The 21,001-nt window shown below is 47.4% G+C and overlaps 1 protein-coding gene across 4 annotated transcripts in view; it reads left to right on the top strand.

Annotated features, from left to right (window-relative positions):
* The window catches only part of ACAP3 (ArfGAP with coiled-coil, ankyrin repeat and PH domains 3), a 99,956-nt gene that overhangs the window by 53,802 nt on the left and 25,153 nt on the right, over positions 1 to 21,001 (top strand). For all 4 annotated transcript variants that reach the window (XM_074848031.1, XM_074848034.1, XM_074848032.1 and 1 more), the window contains exons 5-9: positions 5,550 to 5,608; positions 8,274 to 8,457; positions 11,959 to 12,003; positions 12,459 to 12,554; positions 12,889 to 12,975. In XM_074848031.1, coding sequence (XP_074704132.1) covers positions 5,550 to 5,608; positions 8,274 to 8,457; positions 11,959 to 12,003; positions 12,459 to 12,554; positions 12,889 to 12,975 — 471 coding nt within the window. The remainder of the gene's footprint in view (positions 1 to 5,549; positions 5,609 to 8,273; positions 8,458 to 11,958; positions 12,004 to 12,458; positions 12,555 to 12,888; positions 12,976 to 21,001) is intronic.

Here is a 21,001-nt window from a genome sequence, read left to right on the forward strand (position 1 = left end):
GGCATTTTTGTGGTGGGCCATCGCTCAAGAGATGTGGGACCAAATCATATAGCCAGACACGAATAAAAGTCATTTAAGCATCCCCTGCCAAACAAAGGATGCTTGGATTCTGCCCGGCCCTCCTGCCCCTTAGGTTACTATGTTCAGCTGCTAGAAGCTGCAATGAAAGAAAAGTAAACTGCAGGAACATGAAATCAGGGAAAAGTGTACAGCATGCTGTCATTGAGTTTTATTTTGTTATTTGAACAGCTGCAGTGGTATTTACATGCTCTTTCCAAAGCTTTGTCAGGCACACCCTCAGCATGGATAGACGTGGCATAGAACAAGAAAGCACCCAGGTCTTGGAAAACTTCTTTGCAACTCTGCAGCAGGACAGGTGGCTGAAGGGAAGAGGTGGAGAGGCCAGAACAGACTGCCAAAGCCACTGTACTCCTAACAGGGCCGTGTTTGATCAGCACAAGGGGCTTATTGACAGAACAGGCTATCTTTGGGGAGCAGGGTGTCTGATAGGAAGATTATAGATGATCACCTTCTGCAGGCTGGGGAGGGGTGTTCCCTTTTGTTCCCCAGCAGATGCTCAGAGGTAGCTGATGGAATCCCATCTGGGTGCCCTGTAGCTGACCCTGCCAGGCCAGCCTGGCTGTAGCTGCCTCCCTCTCCGAGACACGCTGCAGTGCCCTCGCTTTGGGAGACTGCTGAGGGGACAGGATTCCCAAGACTGGATAAAAGGATCAGGCTCTGATTCCCAGGCCACCAGACAACCAACCCTCATTTAAATGCAACATAAACCAGTCCCCAGACTGTTTCTGGGGACATCGGTGAGAACGAGGCCTCCAGACTGGCCATGAGGGAGATAAGCGCCGAGATGTGACTCATCCAGCTCATGAGCGCCGGGGCTGGGGTGGTGACTTGGCACAGCTGGAGAAGGGAGAGCTGCCTTTGTCCATATGTCCGGCAGCTGCAGAGGAAGCTCCACACCCTCCCTCTCATCAGCTGGGGCCAGTTGTTGCAGGGGAATGGCTGATTCACTTAGTGATCTTGATCTCATCGTGGGCTATGGCTCTCAGTGCACTAATAGACCTTAATGGCCCTGGCCAACTTCACCTGGGGCCTCCATCCACACCCTCCATCCATTTAAGCTCTGCCTGGGGCCTTCAGCCTTGGTTTGAGCTGTGTTGTATGAGCTCAGCTGCAGCCATTCCCCGTTATGGACCCTGGTGATCCCAACTTACAGGCTGATTTTTCTAGCCTGATGCTAGCCCTGCCTTGTCACCATGGATCTGCCTGGCAATTGCTGGGCCTGACCCTGATATGTGGACTGACTACCCAGCTTGGCCTTGGACCTGCCTCATCACTATGAACTTACCTGATGATCTTGGCTCTTGGTTGAATCCAGCCGCAATCTCTGAACCTGCCCTGCTTTCCTGGTGTGGTGGGGTGGAGTGTTGGCTGGTGAGACCCCTGCCTCTGCCAGCTGCATTATCCCTCTTCAGCTCCTGGTGCAATGGCCTCTGCAGCTCTCTGATAAATTCCCACCACAAATGCTGTTGTCTGCCTTTAATCTCACCTCAAGCACTATTCCCATGTGCAGCTGTGATGTCCTGCTTCTGAACATGCATGTAAGTGCTGGGAGAAGCAGTTCACAGCCAGGCAATCTCACTTCTTTTCAGCTTCTGCTTTGCTTTGGAGCCTGGTGGGATCTCCTCTTTTCTTGTAAGCTCTGCGGGGAGTTGTGTGGGAGTGCTGTAGCAATGGCATCCCTTTGGATCTCTGATGTCTTGCATCTTGATTTTAGGCTTGCAGTTCCAGGAATAACATCCTGGGCCGCTGGACTTGCTTTCATTTCTTGGGGGCATGAAATTCCTAAGCCCCATGTCAAACACAGGTTTGGATTTGTCCTGTTGCTTCAGAAGCCCATGCTGAGAAAGTGAAATGTAGGATCTAGCCTTTTGCTGCTGTTGGGTGAGAGCTGTGTTAACTCCCTTCTTTCATGCTGACCCTCCTTGGGCACAGATGTGTGTGAGTCATAGGCTGGACTTCTCATGTCTTGGTGGAAGCTAAGAGAGAGGGTGGGGTGATATTTGGTCTGGAAAATCTTAAAACAAATGATTTGTTCCAAGTATGTCTGGGAAAGGAGGAAAAGCCAAGAGATGATTTTATATTTGAAACTCTAGCTCTTAAAACTCTATTTGTTTTGCATTGAAAATTGAATGGAGGATTCACTTGAAGATATTCCCCCGGTGATCTTGCCTGGCAAAATTAATGAAGAAGCAATAAAAGTAATGCTGGTATCATAGGACGCTTCTCAGCAGAGATGCTGCTGGCAGGAAAAGCATATTCATTACCTGGTATTTCCTCACGAACCACTTGGCAATCCCTGCCCCAGACTTGTGCTGTATGAATTGGTACAGACTGGAAGGAAGGGCATCATCACGGTGGTGTGGGGCTCAGTGCATGAATAACAAGGGCAGGGGAGAGGAGTATTGACAGAGCAGGAGGTGGAGATATATATATATATATGGCTTGTCTTCCTCATTTGTGCAGTTTTCCTGTTCTGGTACAGATACATTTAAATTAAAATTCCACATAGAAATGTCCCTGCACCACAGGCATAGGAATACTGCTTATGTGACTGCAACGAGTTCAATTCCCTCTCAGTAAACAGCTTCAGTAAGGGTCAGTTTTATGAGCTCTGATTTCTAGACCTGGCCTGAGTCCTTAGTTAATTCTTCTTCCTAGGCAGCTTGAGAACAAGCCCGGGCTGTGGCAGGAGAATTGCCCATAGGCCTGGAAGCGCCCTACTGGGATAGTGCCTCCCTGTCACAGGCAGAGACCTTCTGTAAATGCTTCACTTGTGCTGTTCAAAGCATCGGTCCTTTTTCCAGCCAGACACTGGTGTGCTGAGCTTTTCTGACTACCACAAAAGGGCAGGGACAGTATCCTCCTTCTGGGGTGATCTGCCTGGCCTGGGAAGTGGCTCAGTTTGTCCTGTGTAGCAAGTGCTCAGCGGATTTCCCAGCTGTAGGTGCAGGTGGGAACCAGGTGGCTTTCTTGCTGCTTGCCTGTCCCTGCATGGCATCCTGAGTGGAGGGAAGTGTTGTCAATGCCCAGACATCGCATGGGGAAAGTTACAGGCCAATGCCTCGTGGAGTGCCATTGGAGAGAGCGAGTGGATGCCAAGAGCAGTAAATAATTTACATTGGTAAAAACACAAAGCTGGGTGGTCTTGGGATTTTCTTTCTTTCCTCCTTGATTTGCATCTGTTCATATTTAGAGGCCATTCATGGCTGTTTATACTCAGCTAGTCCTGGCATGTTTCTTGCTTTGTCCTTGGCTGCAGCAATACACATAACGAATGTGTTTGAGGCTCTGCAGCCAATGCTGCTGCTTCTACGCAGAGTGCTTTGCGTTCTGTTTGGAGTAGCACACCTGTGTAGTGTCAGAAGCATGACTTGCTTATCTCCTAATGGGAGATGTTAGGTGGGGAGGATGTCTGTGCCTGTATGAGTGTTGCTGCTGGAAGGAAGGGTCAGGAGGGAACCAGAGTGTTTTTGCTGGTAGAACCAGAGGGAACCAGAGTGTTTTTGCTATGGGGCATGAGAAGGTTAAAGCTTGTGACCACCTCGGAGTGTGTGTCATGTGTCGGATCTCTGCAGTGCCTGCCAAGATCTCGGTGTCCTGGACAGAGCACTGCTCAGGCTGGGAATGCCGATCACGCTCCAGTACGGGGAGATGCTTTAGTCTTGTTCTTGTATCTCACTCTCCTCTATTTTTAATTGGCAACTAATTAAATCAGTCTTCCCCAAGTCAAGTCTGTTTTGCCTGTGATGGTAACTGGTGAGTGATCTCCCCGTACTTATCTCAACCCATGAGCTTTTTCATCTTATTTTTTCCCCCCCGTCTTGCTGAGGAGGTGTAGTGAGAGAGTGGCTTGATGGGCACCTGGCAGCCAGACAAGGTTAACCCACCACCTCCTCACAAAAAGCTGCTGCTTTAGGCAGTGCCAGGTCTTCTGCACTGTAATGGTCTGAGATGACTATTCCTGCCTCTTGGAAGAAGCCAGGAGACCTGGAGAGGTGCTCACCACTTCTGGGTCTCACCTGAACTGTGTAGCGAAGCAGAAGGAAGGTGGCCAGGAAAGAAAAGGAGAGATGGTGGGTGGGGTGTCAAGGGAAGCTTCCCAGAAAAACTCCCACTGGAAATCCAAGCTTGCCACAAAGAGGAGGGGAAAAAAAGGCAAACTGGAAAAAGCTGTTTGTTTTAATCCGAAGGGCTTTGTACAGTCTGCTTGCTGAGAGAAGGTGCCTTGAGAAAGTCCTGTGTCAGCCTCACACTCCCTGGTTGAGAACAGTCCCTCATGCTCTGTGGGTCCAGGCAGCCTCCCCTGAAAGGGCTTTGGTCATTTCAGGAGAGAAAGCAAAGCCCAGTGCTGGACTGGGAAATGCTGCTCCTGGTGACTGCGTCCTCAGGAAGACAGACACAGTTACCATTGAGTGTTCCAGGACCTCTCTAGGTTAAGTTGGCTGCTCAGGACGCAGTGTTAAATCGGAGCACATGAGCCAGGGTTACTCATGCCCAACAGCTGTAGTGATGCCAGACCCCAACGCTGCGATGTTTCAGGGCATCATTAGGTTTTGGGCCAGTGCCCAGGCCTTGTGTTCCTGGTGGTGGAATGAAATGTGGTCCTTGTCCATTCTTTGTGGGCCACTCTTGCTAACTGCAGCGTGGCCAGTGGCTTTTCTCTGTAACCCTGGGATGATGTGTACTTCCTGCTGTAGTCACTATGTCGTCTGGGAGGCTCTGCCCATCTGGTCCCAGTTAGCCAAAACGCTGTGTCATCCCCCTGCATGTCTGAAATATGGAGTTATTTGTAGTCATGCCTGTCAGAGATAGATGGGAGGGAGCTGAGCAGACACCACTGTTCGGTATCTAGCAGAGGGTGGGGGGAGAACATCTCTGAAAAGAAGATAGGGAGGGCTGGATGTGAGATGGGCAGAGGAGGGTGATGGGCTTGGGACCATTTTTTTGTGAGGGACAGACAGGAGGGTAAAACTTAAAAGACTTGTAAGTAAATTTTACTTGGACCTCTCACCCGTGTTCATCCACGTGTGGCTGACTGTGATGTACCTTCAGCGAGTGTTCCTGTCTCCTTCCCTAAGTGGTGTAATGTTGAGGTGACAGTGCCCTCCTCTGGCAAAATGAGAAATTCGAGACTCGGGAGAGTTCAAAATCGGGACTATGAAGGCAACTGCTCCTATAAACACTCCTCTTGTGAAAGTATGCTGGTGGCGTAGGTCTCCGTGATATTCAGAGCCCTGGCACAGGCTGTGGAACCTGCAGTGCAGGAATTCTGCACTTGTGAGGGAGTGCTACAGCTACAGAAGAAAGTTATTGTCCATTAAGACAGCCATCAAGTAATGGACACCACTAAGCCCTGGAGTATTGCTGAGTCCCTCACACTGAAGCTCCTAGAGAGCATTTATAGATTTTTCTGACTCTTTCCACGTTGTAAAAATATTTTATATTCTTTTCCCTCTCTTTTCTTTCAGATCCTGTTTGACCAGGCTCAGAGGTCAGTTAGGCAGCAGCTGCACAATTTTGTGAAAGAGTGAGTACTTCTCTTATCAGTTTGGTCTTCAGCTTCTTGAACTTCCATTGCACCTGCCCTGGGTGCACTGGAAACAGAACTGCAACCTCTGCACAACTACTGAAACTTGGACCAGAAGAGACACTGAAGGGCAGAGGAAAGGGTCTGGTTTGTGTGATGGCTGTTGCTGTCATTGTGCTACACTATCAGTTGGTTGCTCTGTTGTCAACCAGATGTCTTCATCCTGTTCCCAGCTCGTAGTTAAAGCTGGACATGAGGCATATGTCCAGATCAGAGCATCATCCTGAAATCTGGTAAAGTTCATCTGCAGAGCTGATCCTCTAGGTCAAACACATCCCAGAGTTCAGAACCTTGTAGAGCAGGGCCAGCTCTTTATGTTCTCTTACGTTCGATGCAGAGTTTCCTTAGTGGTTTAAACCAGTGTATGCTGGCAGAAGGAAGAAACTTTGCAGCCAAATGACTTTGGGGTCCAGCAGAATCATCGTGTTCTTAGCTCCCCATGCATCATGCTTAGTCACTCAAAATTCTAGCAGCCCTGCTCTTCTGGAATAACCTGAGCATCTGTCTGGGAGATGACAGACAGGAGGGCCCTTTTTTGTGTGGAGGGAGCAGCACATCACTGTGCCTTCAGCCTGGAGCTTGACCACTGGTTCAGAGCTATTCGCTAATGGCAAGCAAGTTTACGATGCCTTGCTGTGAGCAGTGCAGAATATGGCATATTGAGGATGTTAACTTGCACGTGGCGGGCCTGAGGTGCAGAAGAGCTGGGCCCAGGAAGTTAACTGGGTGGGGAGAGGCTGTACCTTTGATCAGGGCTTTCAGCAGGCTGTCCCTGCCATTGCTGCATGAGCATGTTTCCTCCCAGTGCCTCTTTTCCCCAGGGCAGGTACCCAGCACAGCCTGGGCTCCCGAGTCAGCTGAATATAGGAATATAGGTCGGAGAGGCAACTGAGGCCTTGAGCTAAGCAGGAACTGGTTGCCATGGGAACTGGTAATTGGCTGTGAATCCCTCAGCAGCTGTGTGGTGTGATGGAGGGAGGGGGTCCCTAGCTGACCCCCCCATTCCTCATGCTCATCTTCTTGCCTAGCACTCCCCCTACCCCCACTTTCTCTGTAATCATTTCTCTGATGAGCTCAGATTTAATCTGCTTAAGGCTGGCAGTCAGAAGGGGGAATTTCACCTTCATTTTGGGTCTGTCCTCCCTTCAGCATCTTTGCAACTTACTCTTTTTTGCACTTGTACTGCTCAACCTCTGCACTTGCAGGCCCTGGGGCTGTGATATTTGAGTTGCTCCTGCCCTTGGTTGGAAAAGAAATTTTATGCTTGGGACCATTTTGAATAATCCACCTAGGGCCAATCTGCACCTTCCTGGCTGATGATAGGAACAAAGAAACAGTGGGAACTGCGCCTTTGCATGGTGGTTCACACACAATATCTACCCTCTAACCTGCCCTCCCTGTCCCCAAGCCCTGAAGGTTGTTGCCAGGTTTATTTACATGGTACACACAGGAGAGGTCAGCTTGCCCAGCCCATGCTGTCAGTAGCCAAATGCTCTGTGACTGCCTTAGCATGTTACCAAGCCACAGACCTTGCTGAGGAGGAGGGTTTTACTAGCTAACTCTTGAGGCTGCAGTTGTGCTGCTGCAGCCTGACTTAGAGCTAGTTGAGAATTTCCAGCAGTATCATATGCCCTCGAGCTCCTGCTCCTTTCCACTGGGATGGAAGCTGTTCTCTCCAAAGCTGGATCAAAAGCTGTGTGAAATCCCCACAGCCCTTTCCTGCAAGTGACCCCAAAAAAGTGACCCTGTTATTTTCCTGTGAATGGAACTATCTGGCCGTGTAACTCAGCAGCCCTGAGCATTGAGGGCAATGTGAAGAAGCAACAACCAGAACAGTAATTCAGTCGCCTCTGTGTTCATTTATCCTTACTGTACCTGCCCATGGTAGATTTTCTTGGCCAGAGGCTGATCCATACATAAATATCTGCAACTTCAAACAGTTTGCTGCAGGGCAGAGTTCAGCATTTACTGTCTGGCTGTCATGTTCAACTGAGGCTCTTCGTCTACCCTAAGGCAAAGAATAAGTGGATGCTGCTTATTTACTAACAGTTTTTAACTACTTTAAGTTATAACAATTTATAATTGAGGTGAACAGCTCCCCTAGACAGAAAATAAGTGTTTGTGTTGCAGCTGCTGTAAATTAGCATTGCTGCTTTCAACTCCTGAGGAACCAGGGACACTTTTAAGAGCTGATCTTCAGGAATTGATGTTGTCTTTGTGGTCACGCCACTGAAATAAAATCCTGCCTGAATGGTACCTGCTATTTAATTAAAAAAACAACCAACAAACTCAAAAAAATCTGCCTGTCACTATGTCTTTATAGCATCCCCCCCACCCCTGCAAAGCAGGCCCTTGATCCCATGTGAGGTCTCTAGGCGTAAATAAAACTTTGAAAGTTCATATTGTGGATCATATATTTCCAAATGCAAATTTTAATAAATGAGCCTATTATACAAGGGGAAAAGAATAGTCAAATGCCTAGATTTTACAGTCAGACAAGACAGAGTCAGCTAGAGATGCACATGAATGGCAGTTGTGGACTGTCTTTAGGGTATTAGCAATATTCTGTCTGCTTTGTAACCATCTCATCTTCTTTGGGTTCCAGTGATGTCCGGAAGTTCAAGGAAACCAAGAAGCAGTTTGACAAGGTGCGAGAGGACATGGAGATCTCGCTGGTGAAGAATGCTCAGGCACCTCGGCACAAGCCTCATGAGGTGGAGGAGGCAACAGGCACCTTGACCATAACCAGAAAGTGTTTCCGGCATCTGGCCCTAGACTATGTGTTGCAGGTTGGTGTCTGTGCCCCCAGCTCTGGCTGGATTTCCCAGTACAGAACAAGACATCACAGGCAAATTGCTAAATAATCTACTGTAGGGAATGAAGAAGTTGAGGGATGAGAGAGGGCAAACAGGGTCTTACAGCTGAGTTCAAAAGGGTACTGGATCACTAATCCACTGTACGTTTTGCCCTCTGCCCCCTGAGGCAGGGAGTCCTTAGGACTGGTGTGATGGCACATGAAACCACCAAGGTTTGCTCTGGTTCAGGCACTGGTGTAGCTGTACTGCTGTGAACCCGTGTATGGCTTAGCAAAGCCCTGTACTGCAGGGGGTCCCAGGGTTCTTTGAGCTGCCTTTTGGCATAATCTAGCTGGTTTATCTGAAAGAGCAGGCTGTGCTGGGATGAGAGGACCTTCACTGGTGGGGCTGTGAGTTCTGTAGCTGATCATGTCTGCTTGAAATAGTCACAGGATGTTGGTATAAGTGGTGTAAGAGAGGGGAGGCTCTTTCCCAAATCCTTAGCTGGTTTGATCTTTATAACTCTCCAGAGAGTCTGGCGAAACAGTGTCATGAAACTGTTGAAAGTGAGGGACCAAACACAACACTGTCAAGTGTTCTCTGCAAATCCTTATCTGCTCCTACATGTAGGACATGTCCTTAGGGGCAAATGTCTGGATCCGTGTGCACATGTACTTGTGTTGGTGTTTGACACTCCAGATGGATGTGTGTGTGTGTGCAAATATGCATCTGGGTGGATGGATGTGTGTACATACATGCATGTGCATGGTGCATGCCTGCATATGTTGCAACAGTGGAAATTCCAGTTGAATATAAGGCAAGAAAGTTTTCATAGTTGTGCAGCACTGGAATGGGGACCCAAAGAGATTCACAGTCAATGGGACCAAGCTCTGAGCAGCTTCATCTAATTTTGAAGCCAGTCTTCCTTTGCCCAGGAATTGGGCAGATAACTGCAGGTGCCTTCCAATATTATGCTCTGAGTCTGTGTGGGAATGTGTGCTTACCTATGTTTATGCCTTTGCGTGGCATTGACATGACTCTTCATGTCTGTGACGTTCTCCTTCCTTAAGATGCTGCAGTGTACCCGAGGAGGGAAATCTTTATCTTTTTTTTCAGGAAGAGAAATTAGATACACTGAATTTCTCTTCCCAGTGGGAGGTTTCCTGCAGAAACACTCACTGCACCCAGAATGGTCAAGGATTTTTCTTTGAATCATTCATAGGCTTCATGTCAGGTCTGTCCTTTCAGGCAGTGGGTGTATCAAGCAGACAAATTCAGTGTTAATATTGATCCGTGTGCGTCTCCACTAGCTGTCACCCCTGCAGCACTGAACTAAGACCATCTGCCAACATGTTCTGTCTGATCCTGAAGTAGTCTGTGATGTCGCATGCTCTGGCAGCTGTGGATGGAAAGGCGATGCTTTCCCCTTAAAGTATAAATCATGCATGTCATTGATCCTCCTTTAGGATTGCAGGTTTTTGCATCTAGGATTTAGACATGAATGCAACTGTATTTGCTGGCAAGGTCACACTATAGTAAGCTCACTCCATTTCTCCCATGGACGAAGAGCTCCTTTAAGGTGCTGATCCAATATTGGGGAGGTTTCCCTGTTGGTCCACTGCAAGGTACCAGTCCAAATCCATCAGTTATGAAATGCATAGTCGTGAACTTGTCCAGGCATCCTTTGGTATTTAATTAAGGATTTAGTGAAGAGAGTTACCATTTTATTCTTTTATACCTGAAAGGAGATCTTTTCCTGACCCTGAATGTCCACACCACTGAACTACTCTGTCTCCTCTCCCGTGTTGCTGGAGCTGCTGACCAGTTTGCCCAGTACAGAAGTGGGAGGCTGATCGTGTCACGCCTCTGTTCCAAGCCAAACTGGGACAGACGCCAGCAAGCTGCCCCTTGGTAACTTCTACCTAGTTTTATGTTCAGCTACTGCAAGCGTAGTGCTTCTAAACAAACCGATGCTGCATTTATAACTGAGTTATTAACACACTGGAACCAATTTTCTGTCTGGTAACACATTATTTGTGACACTGACAGCTGAAGCCCAGCGAAACCTTCTGCTATGTTTGACAGTTTCTTCAGTGCTAATTGCAGCACTTGTAAGACTTCCCAGTGCAGCCCATGGACTCTGTGGGCAAGCTGTTATGTAACTATGTGCTATTCATTTTTGACTTCTGAAATTATATTCTCCTGCGTCAGTTTTCAGCCTCTTACATCTATTTTTTTTTTTATTATTTTTAAATCTCAAGGGTATTTTTCACTTCCAGATCCATGGCTGAGTATCAGAGAAACGTGCTAGGTCTCAGAGTTTGCCTTTGTCCCCAGTTAAGAGATTTGCAATAGTTTTATCTTCGTTTCCAAGAGATGCTGATGGTTGTAGTCTCACTCGTAGAGTGAGGAACATCAGAAACAGCTACTACCTTTCTTGTTCCTCCTACATACCTCATAGTCCTGGGTTATTCCAGTTGTCCTGCTCTTCCTTTCAGGGTAAAGATTACTGTTCATGCCAATACGTGCTGTAGCTATGCAATTGCATGGGATAGGGGTTAGCAGTCATTTTCCCAGTGGCATAGGGAGAAAGAATCGGGGCATAGCACCTTGCTGTATTGGGCCCAAGGTTTTATGGTAGGGATTTTAGGTGGAACTTTCCTGGTCAAAGATGCAGGCAGTGAACTGTGAGGTGTCAAAGATGAGCTTCTGCAACCACTCTGCTAAGCACCTGCTGGAGGACTCGAGGAATGGCCAGGCTCTCCTATCCTCACAGTAAATGCTCCAGACTGGTGGTTCTGCAGTAGCAGGGTGCATTTCCAAAGCAGTGCAGTCTTGCTGTTGCAAGAGGTACTGCAGTTCTCCCTGTCCAGGGAGGAGGTGTAAGCCTGAATGTGCTGGAAGGCCTTTTCTTCCACTCCAGGAGCCCAAGCACATCAGGGCTGGCACAGGAAATCCTGACCTACCGCTGCTTTTGTGTGGAAGGGATGTGGTGGTCTCTGGGGCAGTCAGCCATGCACTTTTCTCCAAGAAAAATGGGTGTGCAAAGGATGTGCACACTGAGAGCATAGGTCCCCCCATAGGTACTCCACAGTTTCCTGGCTGGCTTCACTATGATTACTGGAAAAAACCATAACACTACACTGGTACCTCTCAGCCTGCTAAGAGAAATCAAAGCAATGACCCGATAGATTAAACATCTCCTTTGTGTGATACCAAATTGCACTCTGGGGTCACTGTTGTCAGCCTACGTACAGACGTACATCGAGCAGTGACCTTAATCAGTAACAGCCCAGGTCAGAAAAATGCATCTATGCTGTTTCCCTTTTTATTCCACCTGGAACTGCTGTTTCAGAATCTCATGTTCTGGTACCATCCTTGAATAGTTTGTGGTTTGCTGCTAGCAGTATTGCAGCAAGTTGTTCATACTTGGATCTCCGTGCCGGACGGCTTAATGCTGCTGATGCTGAGAGTCTTATCTTGATTCCTTCACAGATCAACGTCCTGCAGGCCAAGAAGAAGTTTGAAATACTGGATGCGGTAAGGGCTCTCTGTGTTTTCTGTGGCTGCTCTCAGTGACTCAATGAAAGGCAGCCCTCTCCATTTCAGGTTGCATGGGTCGACATACTGACTCCCCGGTCTGCCCTGGAGATACTGTCTGGCACTGCTCTGGGGGCTGCAGGTATGCGAACGAGAGGGGAGAATGAAGGACCAGCAAGATACTCCAAGATACTCCACAGGCCAGAGCTGGAGGGGACTTTCAGGGGTGAAGGACACTGCTTTTACTGCGTTGTGCTCACAACAGGGGTTACCTGACAGTGTGGAAGGATTTGTGAGAGCAAGAAAGAAGATGGAAAGGCATCTAATGGATAGATTGTTTTGGGAAGGGAAGGGGTTAGCCCTTGAAGAGACTTGTTTGTGTGTAATAAGGGAAAAGGACTTTTCACACTCGATCTGAGAACCTGTTCTGACCTTGCTGTTGTTTCCCTCCCCAGATGCTGTCCTTCATGCATGCCCAGTACACCTTTTTCCAGCAGGGCTACAGTCTTCTCCATGAACTGGATCCCTACATGAAGAAACTAGCCACAGAGGTGAGAGGACAGGGAATAGGGTTGACTCAATCTGCCTGTTTGCACCCCTTCACCCTGAAGGGACATCCTCTTTCCTACCATACTCAGTAATCAGGGAGTGATCAGAGCATCAGGCTTGTTGGATGTCGGAGGAGCGACGCTGCACTACGTGGTGACAGCCAAGAGCTGTGGTTAGTTTCGGTGCATGCCCAAACACAGCCCTTCTCCCCTCTTGTGGGAGCTCACAGTGTTAGGTAGGGCTGGTGTAATCCCAGAGCAGGGAAGCAGAGATGGACAGTGGCTCATAAACCTCTTCACTGACTTTTATACCTGCTGTTCTCCTCCCTGCCTTTAGCTGGACCAGCTGGTGATCGATTCTGCAGTGGAGAAGAGGGAGATGGAGCACAAGCATGCGCTGATACAGCAGAGGGTGAGTCCTGGGGTGCAGCTTGGTGCAAGCAGCACTTCTCTCCATCAGTGTGGGTGTCTGGATCACGGTGGCAATTGGCATCTGATGAGGGGCCTTGCTGGGTTAGTCCTTCACAGCCTGGAGCAGTAGCAGCAGAAGTTGTTGAGAGTAATAACCTTGTGGATGCTGGGAGGTCTGGCTAGTAGGTAGGGCTGAGCAAATGCAGAGTATTCAGCTACTGACACATCCGAGTATACGAGGGAGAGAGACACAAGCAGGACCCCATGTGTCAGGGCACCCTGACATTGTTGAAAACAACCCAGCTCTGCCACTGACCTGCCCTGCCTCAGAGCAAGCCTTCTGTCTACGTTTTGTCTCCCTCTTTGCTCCCGAGGATGTGGAAAGATTTACAAGTTCATGTTCTGTAAATGGCTCTGAGATAGAGGAGTGCATGTAGTTTGCAATTGCCTGTGAAAACAACTTGACTGTGTAGCAGAACTGCTTTTGGGGAGACATTAGAGCACTTCTCTCCCACCCTTTCTTTTCTTCTTCTCTCCCCCAGTCTCACATCCTTCCTCTGGCTGAGCAAGCTGGCTTTTATCTGGCAAGCCCTGTGATCTCCAGCTACTGTAGTATTAGTGTGTCCCTCCTGACACTTCTCCCTGCCTCTCACTGCCTTGCCCCATGGTGAGGCAGCAGCATGGCAGCATGTCTGAGTGCCCAACCCAACCAGATGGCCAGAGTCCCTGCTAAATCATCCAGCAGACGAATGAGTGGACGCACTCCTTTGGTACCCATAGACAGGACTTGCTGCAGAGCCTTTTCTGCCTTCATAGAGAGCTCACACTGCCCTGAAGTGATGTTAATGGGTTGTGGGGGAGAGTTAGTGGGACTCTGTACTGCTGTTGAGAGAGGAGTGTGCTGCAGTGAATGTCTTTCATGCAAGTCTGGTCCAAACTTTAGTTCAGGTGATTCTTGCGTAGCTCCTGTGGCATGGCTACAGCCTTGAGCAGCATAACTTTAAAAAGGTCCGTGGGGACCCAAGCAGTAGAGCTGCCATGGTTGAGTGAGCTGTTGCTTTCAGCTGAGCTATGGTAACCCACTATGTGTGTCTTCTCACCTGCTGTAATTGGGAGTAACCACCATGAACTGGCAAGATAATGGGATTTATTATCAAACAAGTCTGAGCCTTCGGTAAGGAGGCATCTCTAGTTAGAGTGGACTCTCGTTTTCCAGACCATTCATCTTGGAATGATTCCAAATCCAAGGTTTGCAGAAAGTCAATTAATTTTTTTTTTTTTCTTCTCTTCTTCATGGATTGCTGACCTTCCCCTGCAGACCCTCCTGCAGGTGAGTACCCACATGTATTTCCTTCTTCTGACATCTTCACTTCTCAGAATTAGCACTTCGTTGATCTGGATATTTACTAAGTTCTGCCTTTGAAAGGAAAACAAAGAAACCTTGCCATAGCCTTAGTGCTGTAACCTGAACACTGGAGATGTAATTTTAAAGCCCAGTTTCAAGTGAGTTTGGTTTCATCCTCATCAAAGTTGTTTTCAGTCCTGTGCTAAAATAAGATTTCAGTGGCCCCTACTCTGGATAATGGTCAGCCTTGGCTCGGAGTTCAGTATTGCAGTGGCAGCAGCACTTGGCTGGTGCTTAATGCATGTTGGGTGCCTCATAGGAGCTTTTGAGGACCACGGATCTGGGGGGAGGTGAATTGGCTTTACAGGCTCATAACAGAGGGTGTTGGTGGACTTTAAACATCTACACGTACATGCGCTCATGCTCTGTGGGCACAGTAAGAGGGGATTTCAGAGAGCCCTGAGAAATAACTGTTCATGACCCAAGCCCTGAGTAGGAATCGCTAAGGAGTCCATATCTGGCAGGCACTTGTGTAGATCAATATTTCTCCACAGGAGGAGTCTAAGTGGCTGTTGTCTTCTCTCTAATGCTCTCTTTCAAAAATGTCATAAGCCATAAAATGGAAACATAACCAGATTTGAAAGCTAATGATAGACATTCCCCGTGAGTATGTGCATATGCTCCCTTCGGTTAAGTGTTCTGAGGGAGGGGTAAATCCATTTGTGAACTCTCAGTTCCCCTGGGACTCTGCTGGAGCGATGACTTCATTCAAGGGAACATGGAAAATCTCTCTAGTGCAGTGCATTTCAGTTAAATCTCTTTACGTGGCTTTGCTGACTGGACTAGCAGGGAATGAAGCAGAGGTCAGGTTCCAAGAGGGAACACGAGCAATTACTCTTCATCGAGATACATATGCATAGAGTGGTGCTCTCTGTGTGCATGAGCTTGTAAGAGGGCTGAAACATCCCTACTGCAATTTAGGATTTAAAGCTTCTGCTTTTCAGCTGCTCTGAGTCAATGTTGCTCCCCCCTTTGCAATGGAGCATCGCACTCTGCATCTGGTGAGCATCTCCAAAGGGAGCACAGCACGTATTTGAATATATGTCTTTATGCTGAGCCCAGAATACCCTCCGGTCTCTTGAAAAATGTGCTTCATTAGAGACAGTGGTGGCAGAAGTATCCTTTTTTCCTCAACACAGTGTCTTCCCAAACAGCCTGCTAAGGCATGGCAGAAAGGGAGGGAATCCAGTTTAAATAATACATTTTGAAGTGTTCTTGGGGTGGGGGAGCTGTGCAGATTCTTAAGACAGGGAGTTGAATTGTCTTTGGGCAGCTTTGCGAGGCATGGAGGGCAGCCTTCTGAGAGCTGTTTGTAAGAAAGTGGTCTGTGGCATTTTGTTTCGTTATCATTTTAATTAAATTTGGTAGGAGATAAGAACTCAGCACAAATCTTGACTATTTTCTTTGATACTGTAATTTAGGTGCCTTCTTCCTCTGCCACCCTTTCCCCATCTTCCCTCACGGAACATCTGCTGCCTTTGGGGCAGATTCCTAGGACAGCTATCATTTCAAGCTGTCATTTTAACTGCTGCCCTCTCTGCCTTCCCAGCTCCAAAACCTTAAAGATCTCCATTTGCAGCTTCACACTTCATATGAAAATAATGCTCACTTATCCAAAAAGGGTTCCAGTAGAATCAGCAAGAGGAAAGGAAGAGGCTCAATAAATATTTGAGTTATCCTCTCGTTGTGCAAAGAGAGAGGAGAAAGCTCTCAGCATGAAGGCTGGGGCTGCCTTTCTTCTGAGTGTGTGTGGGATGCACGCGTGCAAGGACTGCAGTGTGGAATACATTTCTGCAGAGGCTGAGGAAATAGTCTTGTAGCTTCCCACATTTCTCTTGTGTGTTGAACTAAACTGTCTTAAACCACACACATAATGAGTCTGTATGGTTTTTTGTGTGGGCTCATTTGCTTCAGGTGGATGCACAAAGACACACGGGGCCTGGTGTAGGTTGGAGCACTTAGGAGACAAATTTTGGAGAACTTAGCACGGGAACACGCAGGCCTAGGAATTCTTTCTAATGGGAAATGAGTAGAGAAATGGTAACATTTAAACCAGCCCTCCCTTGCAGATCCTGGCCTTCCTGAATCCTTCCACTGCACCGAAGCAGGCCAGTGTCTGAAAGTGGAAGAAATCAGAGCTATATAAAAGCTCCTTTGCAGCCTCATACCTATTCCCCAGCCCGGAGTAGTGGGGGAAGCAATTGTGCTCCTCTTGCCCATTTGCATGGGAAGGGAGGATGGGGTGCCAAGGCAGAGCTCTCTGCCTCATTTAGTCCAGCTGGTAGATAACAAACCAGGGGCCATATGGCACTGCCAACACCCTGGTTTCTGTGGCTGCAGTGGAGCAGGGGTGGAATTACTGGCCAAAGCGTGGCTCTGCTCCAGGAGGCTGGGGAAGCAGATCCTGCGAAGGGCAGACAAGCCTGGCTCTGTTAAGGTCAGGGAGGCATTTGGTGAGCATCTTCCTGTCAACTTTGCTCTGTGTTGCCTGGCTTCTCCCACTCCCTTCTGTGCCTCCATGACAGCTGTATGATAATTAGCCCTTGCTCTAAGCTGATTGACTGTGAATAGGAGGCAGGAGGAGGGGGTAAGCAGGTGGTCCCCAGAGGCCAGCAGGCTTCCTGCGGCTAGTGCCCCTTGCCTTGATAGGAGCCAAAGGCAGAGCTTAAAGCTTCCCAAAAAGGAGTAGGAGGGGTAAAAGAGAAGGGGCTGAAAAAGAAATCCCTCCTTCCCTGCCAGCCCACGGTGCTTAGCAGAGATGCTACTCTAGAGAGCGAGCAGGGAGAGAGAGGAGGACACACTGAGCTGCTCTCTAGGCAAGAGCAGCAAAACCTCCCTTGCAGCTGGCATCATGAAGATTTTCGGCAGGCTTGAATACCTCCTGGTAAGGAGACTCCTGCAGGGTTGGTTTGACTTGGGGAGAAAGTTTAGAGGGCACTTTTCCCTGGGGGAGCAAGGACTGTGCCTCTAGGACCTTGTTTGCTGATGTGACCCAAAAGCAAGTATAGCTTTATTGCTGCAGGAGAGCAAATGTGTTTGGTTCTGTTTCTGGGATGGAAAAGCTCTGGGGCAGGGCACTGATCTCTGTGCATCACCTGCTGGCAAGCTGCAGAGCGGGGAGATCATTTGGCATTAGGAAATTCAAGAAACAAAAGGTCTGTAAATGGGATTTGGCTGGAATGAACGAAAGCTGTCTGTGCAGAACGGGAATGTAGGTGGGGGAGTCCTCCTCCAAATTCCATCTGCTTCTGAGCGTCTTGGATTGTGCACAGTATATATGCAGAGGTAAAAATAGCCAGATAGAGAAAAGATTGAAATAATATTCAGGCATCAGAGAGAACAGAATGTGCATGCACCAGTGTTTGTGTGGAAGGGGTGTGTGTGCATCTTTAGGGAATGTGAATATTCCTCTGAATTATGTTCTCTTTAGAACTGAATAGCCAAACTAGTCACAGCTTTTAATTCACCTCCTGGAGGAGTTCTTTTCAATGCATGGTTGTATTTATAATGTTGTTAGAGTGTTATGTAATACTAGTGTTATATACTGGGCATCAATGGTTACTTAAGCAAAGAGGGCACTTTTGGATAAAGCCTTTGTCTTCTATGAGGGAAAGCACGTATTGCATGTGTTGTCGCTTACCCAAAATGGTCCTGATTGAAAATGGAATAACACGGGAGGGTTGGTAGTAAGCTAGGTTTCTCTGAATATCTAAAACCACTTGGACTGAAATGATTCACTGGTGATGATTGCCTAGTTCTGATGGTGTTTTCTGTCAGTGGAAATCAAAACAGTGTACAGAAAGGACAGTATCATTATTTTCACATTGAAATGATACACTGTAATCTATGTAATGAGTAATAATGAGTAATGTGTGGCTTTTAGAGTACTGTGTGGTATCTTAGAGAAAGGTTCTATCTCTTCTCAGCCAGGTGTTGTGCTCTTTGGGATAGGAATGAAGCTATAAACAAGACTTTCCTACTTCAGTGGGTATGCTCTTAGGCAGGGCTCCTTACTCCCCCTCCCACAAGGATTCCGGGCTGATGAGGGGCATCTTCACTCTTCATATTAAGTCTGTTCACTGAAGCTGGGGATTTATATTTCATTTCATCAGGCATTTTCTCTGCATGAAAAGCTGGCTTCAGAGGAGCTATTGGGAGAGCTTGTCTGGTCTCTGCAATGCAAGCAGTCTGCGTGCTGTGTGGAGATAGATGGACAAGGGAGTTCTTAACTGAGTGGGCCATGAGGCAACCTTAAAATAGTGATTTTTCTTTTTTTCTTTTTTTTTTTTTTTCTTTCATAGGTTGGTCTGTGCCTGTGCTGGGTTTTTGCTTTCCATTTGCTGGTTTGAAAGTGTCCTCATTAATGTCCTTTTTTTACATCCCTATGGATGTGTCTCATGGAATGTGTTACTTCATTGTTGCTTCAGCAGCATTCAGTGTGCTCCCATGGAAACCATTGTGATGTCATTTCTAAAAGAATATCAGTTCCCAGGCAGCCTAGTGTGTAAACTCGGAGTGACAGGACTAAGAAGGGGAGGGGACAGTCGGACAAGATTGGTGTGATTTACTGAAAGTTGATGGAGGAAAGGGAAGCAGATGATGGCAGAGATCTGGTTTCTTATTTTGGAAGACATCCGATTTATTTTACCAACGTGTGATCCAGTGTGTCGCTGCTGTTGCTGATCATGACAGCACACGCAGTTGGAGCCAAGGCCATTCAGGTCGCAGGCCTAGGAAGCCTTTTCCATGTCAAACACTTTTTCATATTACAGACAATGAGGTGCTAAATGCAGACTTAATAAATCAGTCCAAACTCATTTAAAGCAGACTTGCCTGCTCTGTGTATGTTGCAATGATGGGAAGAATTTGGTAAAAGGTGGTTTATTAAAATCATGCATTAAAATCTCATGTATAGCAGGAAATGGAAAAAGAGGGGACAAGAGAAAGCAGACGTGTGCACTCTCTTACCCTGCTTTGTCAAGGGTAAGATTTGAATCAGGAAAGTTACTTTGAATGTTGTAGAATGGGTGACACGTTCCTTTTCCACCAGCACCTCCCAGACATCACAGCCTGGTTTATGAGGCTGGAAGGTTTTTATTTCTTAATTCTGTGTGGAGTCAGACAGTCCAGAGATGTGCTGCATCCCTTGTAAGCGTCACGGAGAGACTCACTGATGGCACAGTTGATGATGCACTTGGCACGAGCGGTGTCCATCAGCCAGGACCCTTTGACTTATTTCGTAGAATTAACAGGATCAAAATTTTTTTATGTCAGTGAATAGAACAGATACAGGGACACATTAAGGGCAGATCTGCCAATTAAGAGGAGTCGTTGTCACACATCTGTGTGTATCCAGCTGTGTTCACACACTACCATGATGTTTCAACACCATTGACAAGATGATCTCCTCAGGCAGTTTCTAAGCAGCTTTGACCTGGAATCAGGTTTCAAAAGATATTCTTGTAACTTTTTTTCCAGAGATTTGTCCTCTCTTTTCAATGGCTGTGGTAAGAAAGGTCCCTGTAGGGGCTACAACAAGAAGATGTGCCCAGGAATCCATTGTTTCAGCCCACAGTTCAAGCTTGCTCTAGCACGTTGGAAGTTTCACAATTGCACTTGCCATGGTTTTGCCTTTCAGCTACCCGAGCCATTTCTGTACGTTTCCCTTTTGGCCTTTGCCTGGTAGTGAAAGGAGAAATGATACTGATCAAGGGGATAATTTCAGAATTTTTTTTCACCCTCCCCTTTCCCTTACTTTATTCGTCTCTCAACACTCTCAATAGCTTCATAGCAAAGACTTCAGAGGCTTCCAAGCAGAGTGCAAAGGAAGGGAACGAAGTGCCCCTGGGGATCAGTCTGCTGTGTCCCCTGGGGATAAGAGACTTGTCCTTATCCCTCGGATCTCTCCCTTGACTTGTACCTACTTTACAAATCTAGCTTACAGCTCTGGTCAATGTATTCTGCCCTCAAGTGCTCTGCAGTAGTTCTGTTGATAGCAGTGGAGTTGCTCAGGAATTACACCAGCAGAAATATGAGCAGAATTTGGCCTGGGGATGTTTCCTAACCAATGAAAGAACAAGGAAGAGAAATATCTTCAAAGTAATGCAAACACAAGCCATTCTTCCCAGCAATGTGTTCCTATGTTTGGACATCATCCAGAGAGCGCTCTGTTTTAGCTCTGTATGTGCTTGGTGGTTTTGTGTATAATTTTCTTGTTCTAAAACAGGGTTTAGTGCAGGTTAGAGTTCTTTCAAAGGCAGGGAAGTGCCTTCAGCTGTTCTGCTTTAGCTGGTCAGTTTGTAGGGGGGTGTAACACAATACAGACTCAATGAGGTTAAATTCACACCTGGCTTGACTCCACTGGTTTTTAGTGGATTTACTCTAGTGACGCATATGGCCCATCTGTTCCTCCTGCACTCATCAGCAATATATCCCCCTTACCATCACACTGCTTGATTATATAAGGAGAGCTGAAGAAGTCAGGTGATTATATTTAGACCCTCCCCCTTATTTTTACTGCTTCCACAAAGTGAGGCACAGCTACGTGGTCATTTTTAAGATGTGCTTGGGAGGGTTTTGCCCTACTCTTGCTGTGCACTTTTCAACAAGGTCCAGATTTTTAGATGTTTGCACT

This window comes from Strix aluco, chromosome 22 (assembly GCF_031877795.1).
Source record: "Strix aluco isolate bStrAlu1 chromosome 22, bStrAlu1.hap1, whole genome shotgun sequence".
NCBI classification, from domain to species: domain Eukaryota; kingdom Metazoa; phylum Chordata; class Aves; order Strigiformes; family Strigidae; genus Strix; species Strix aluco.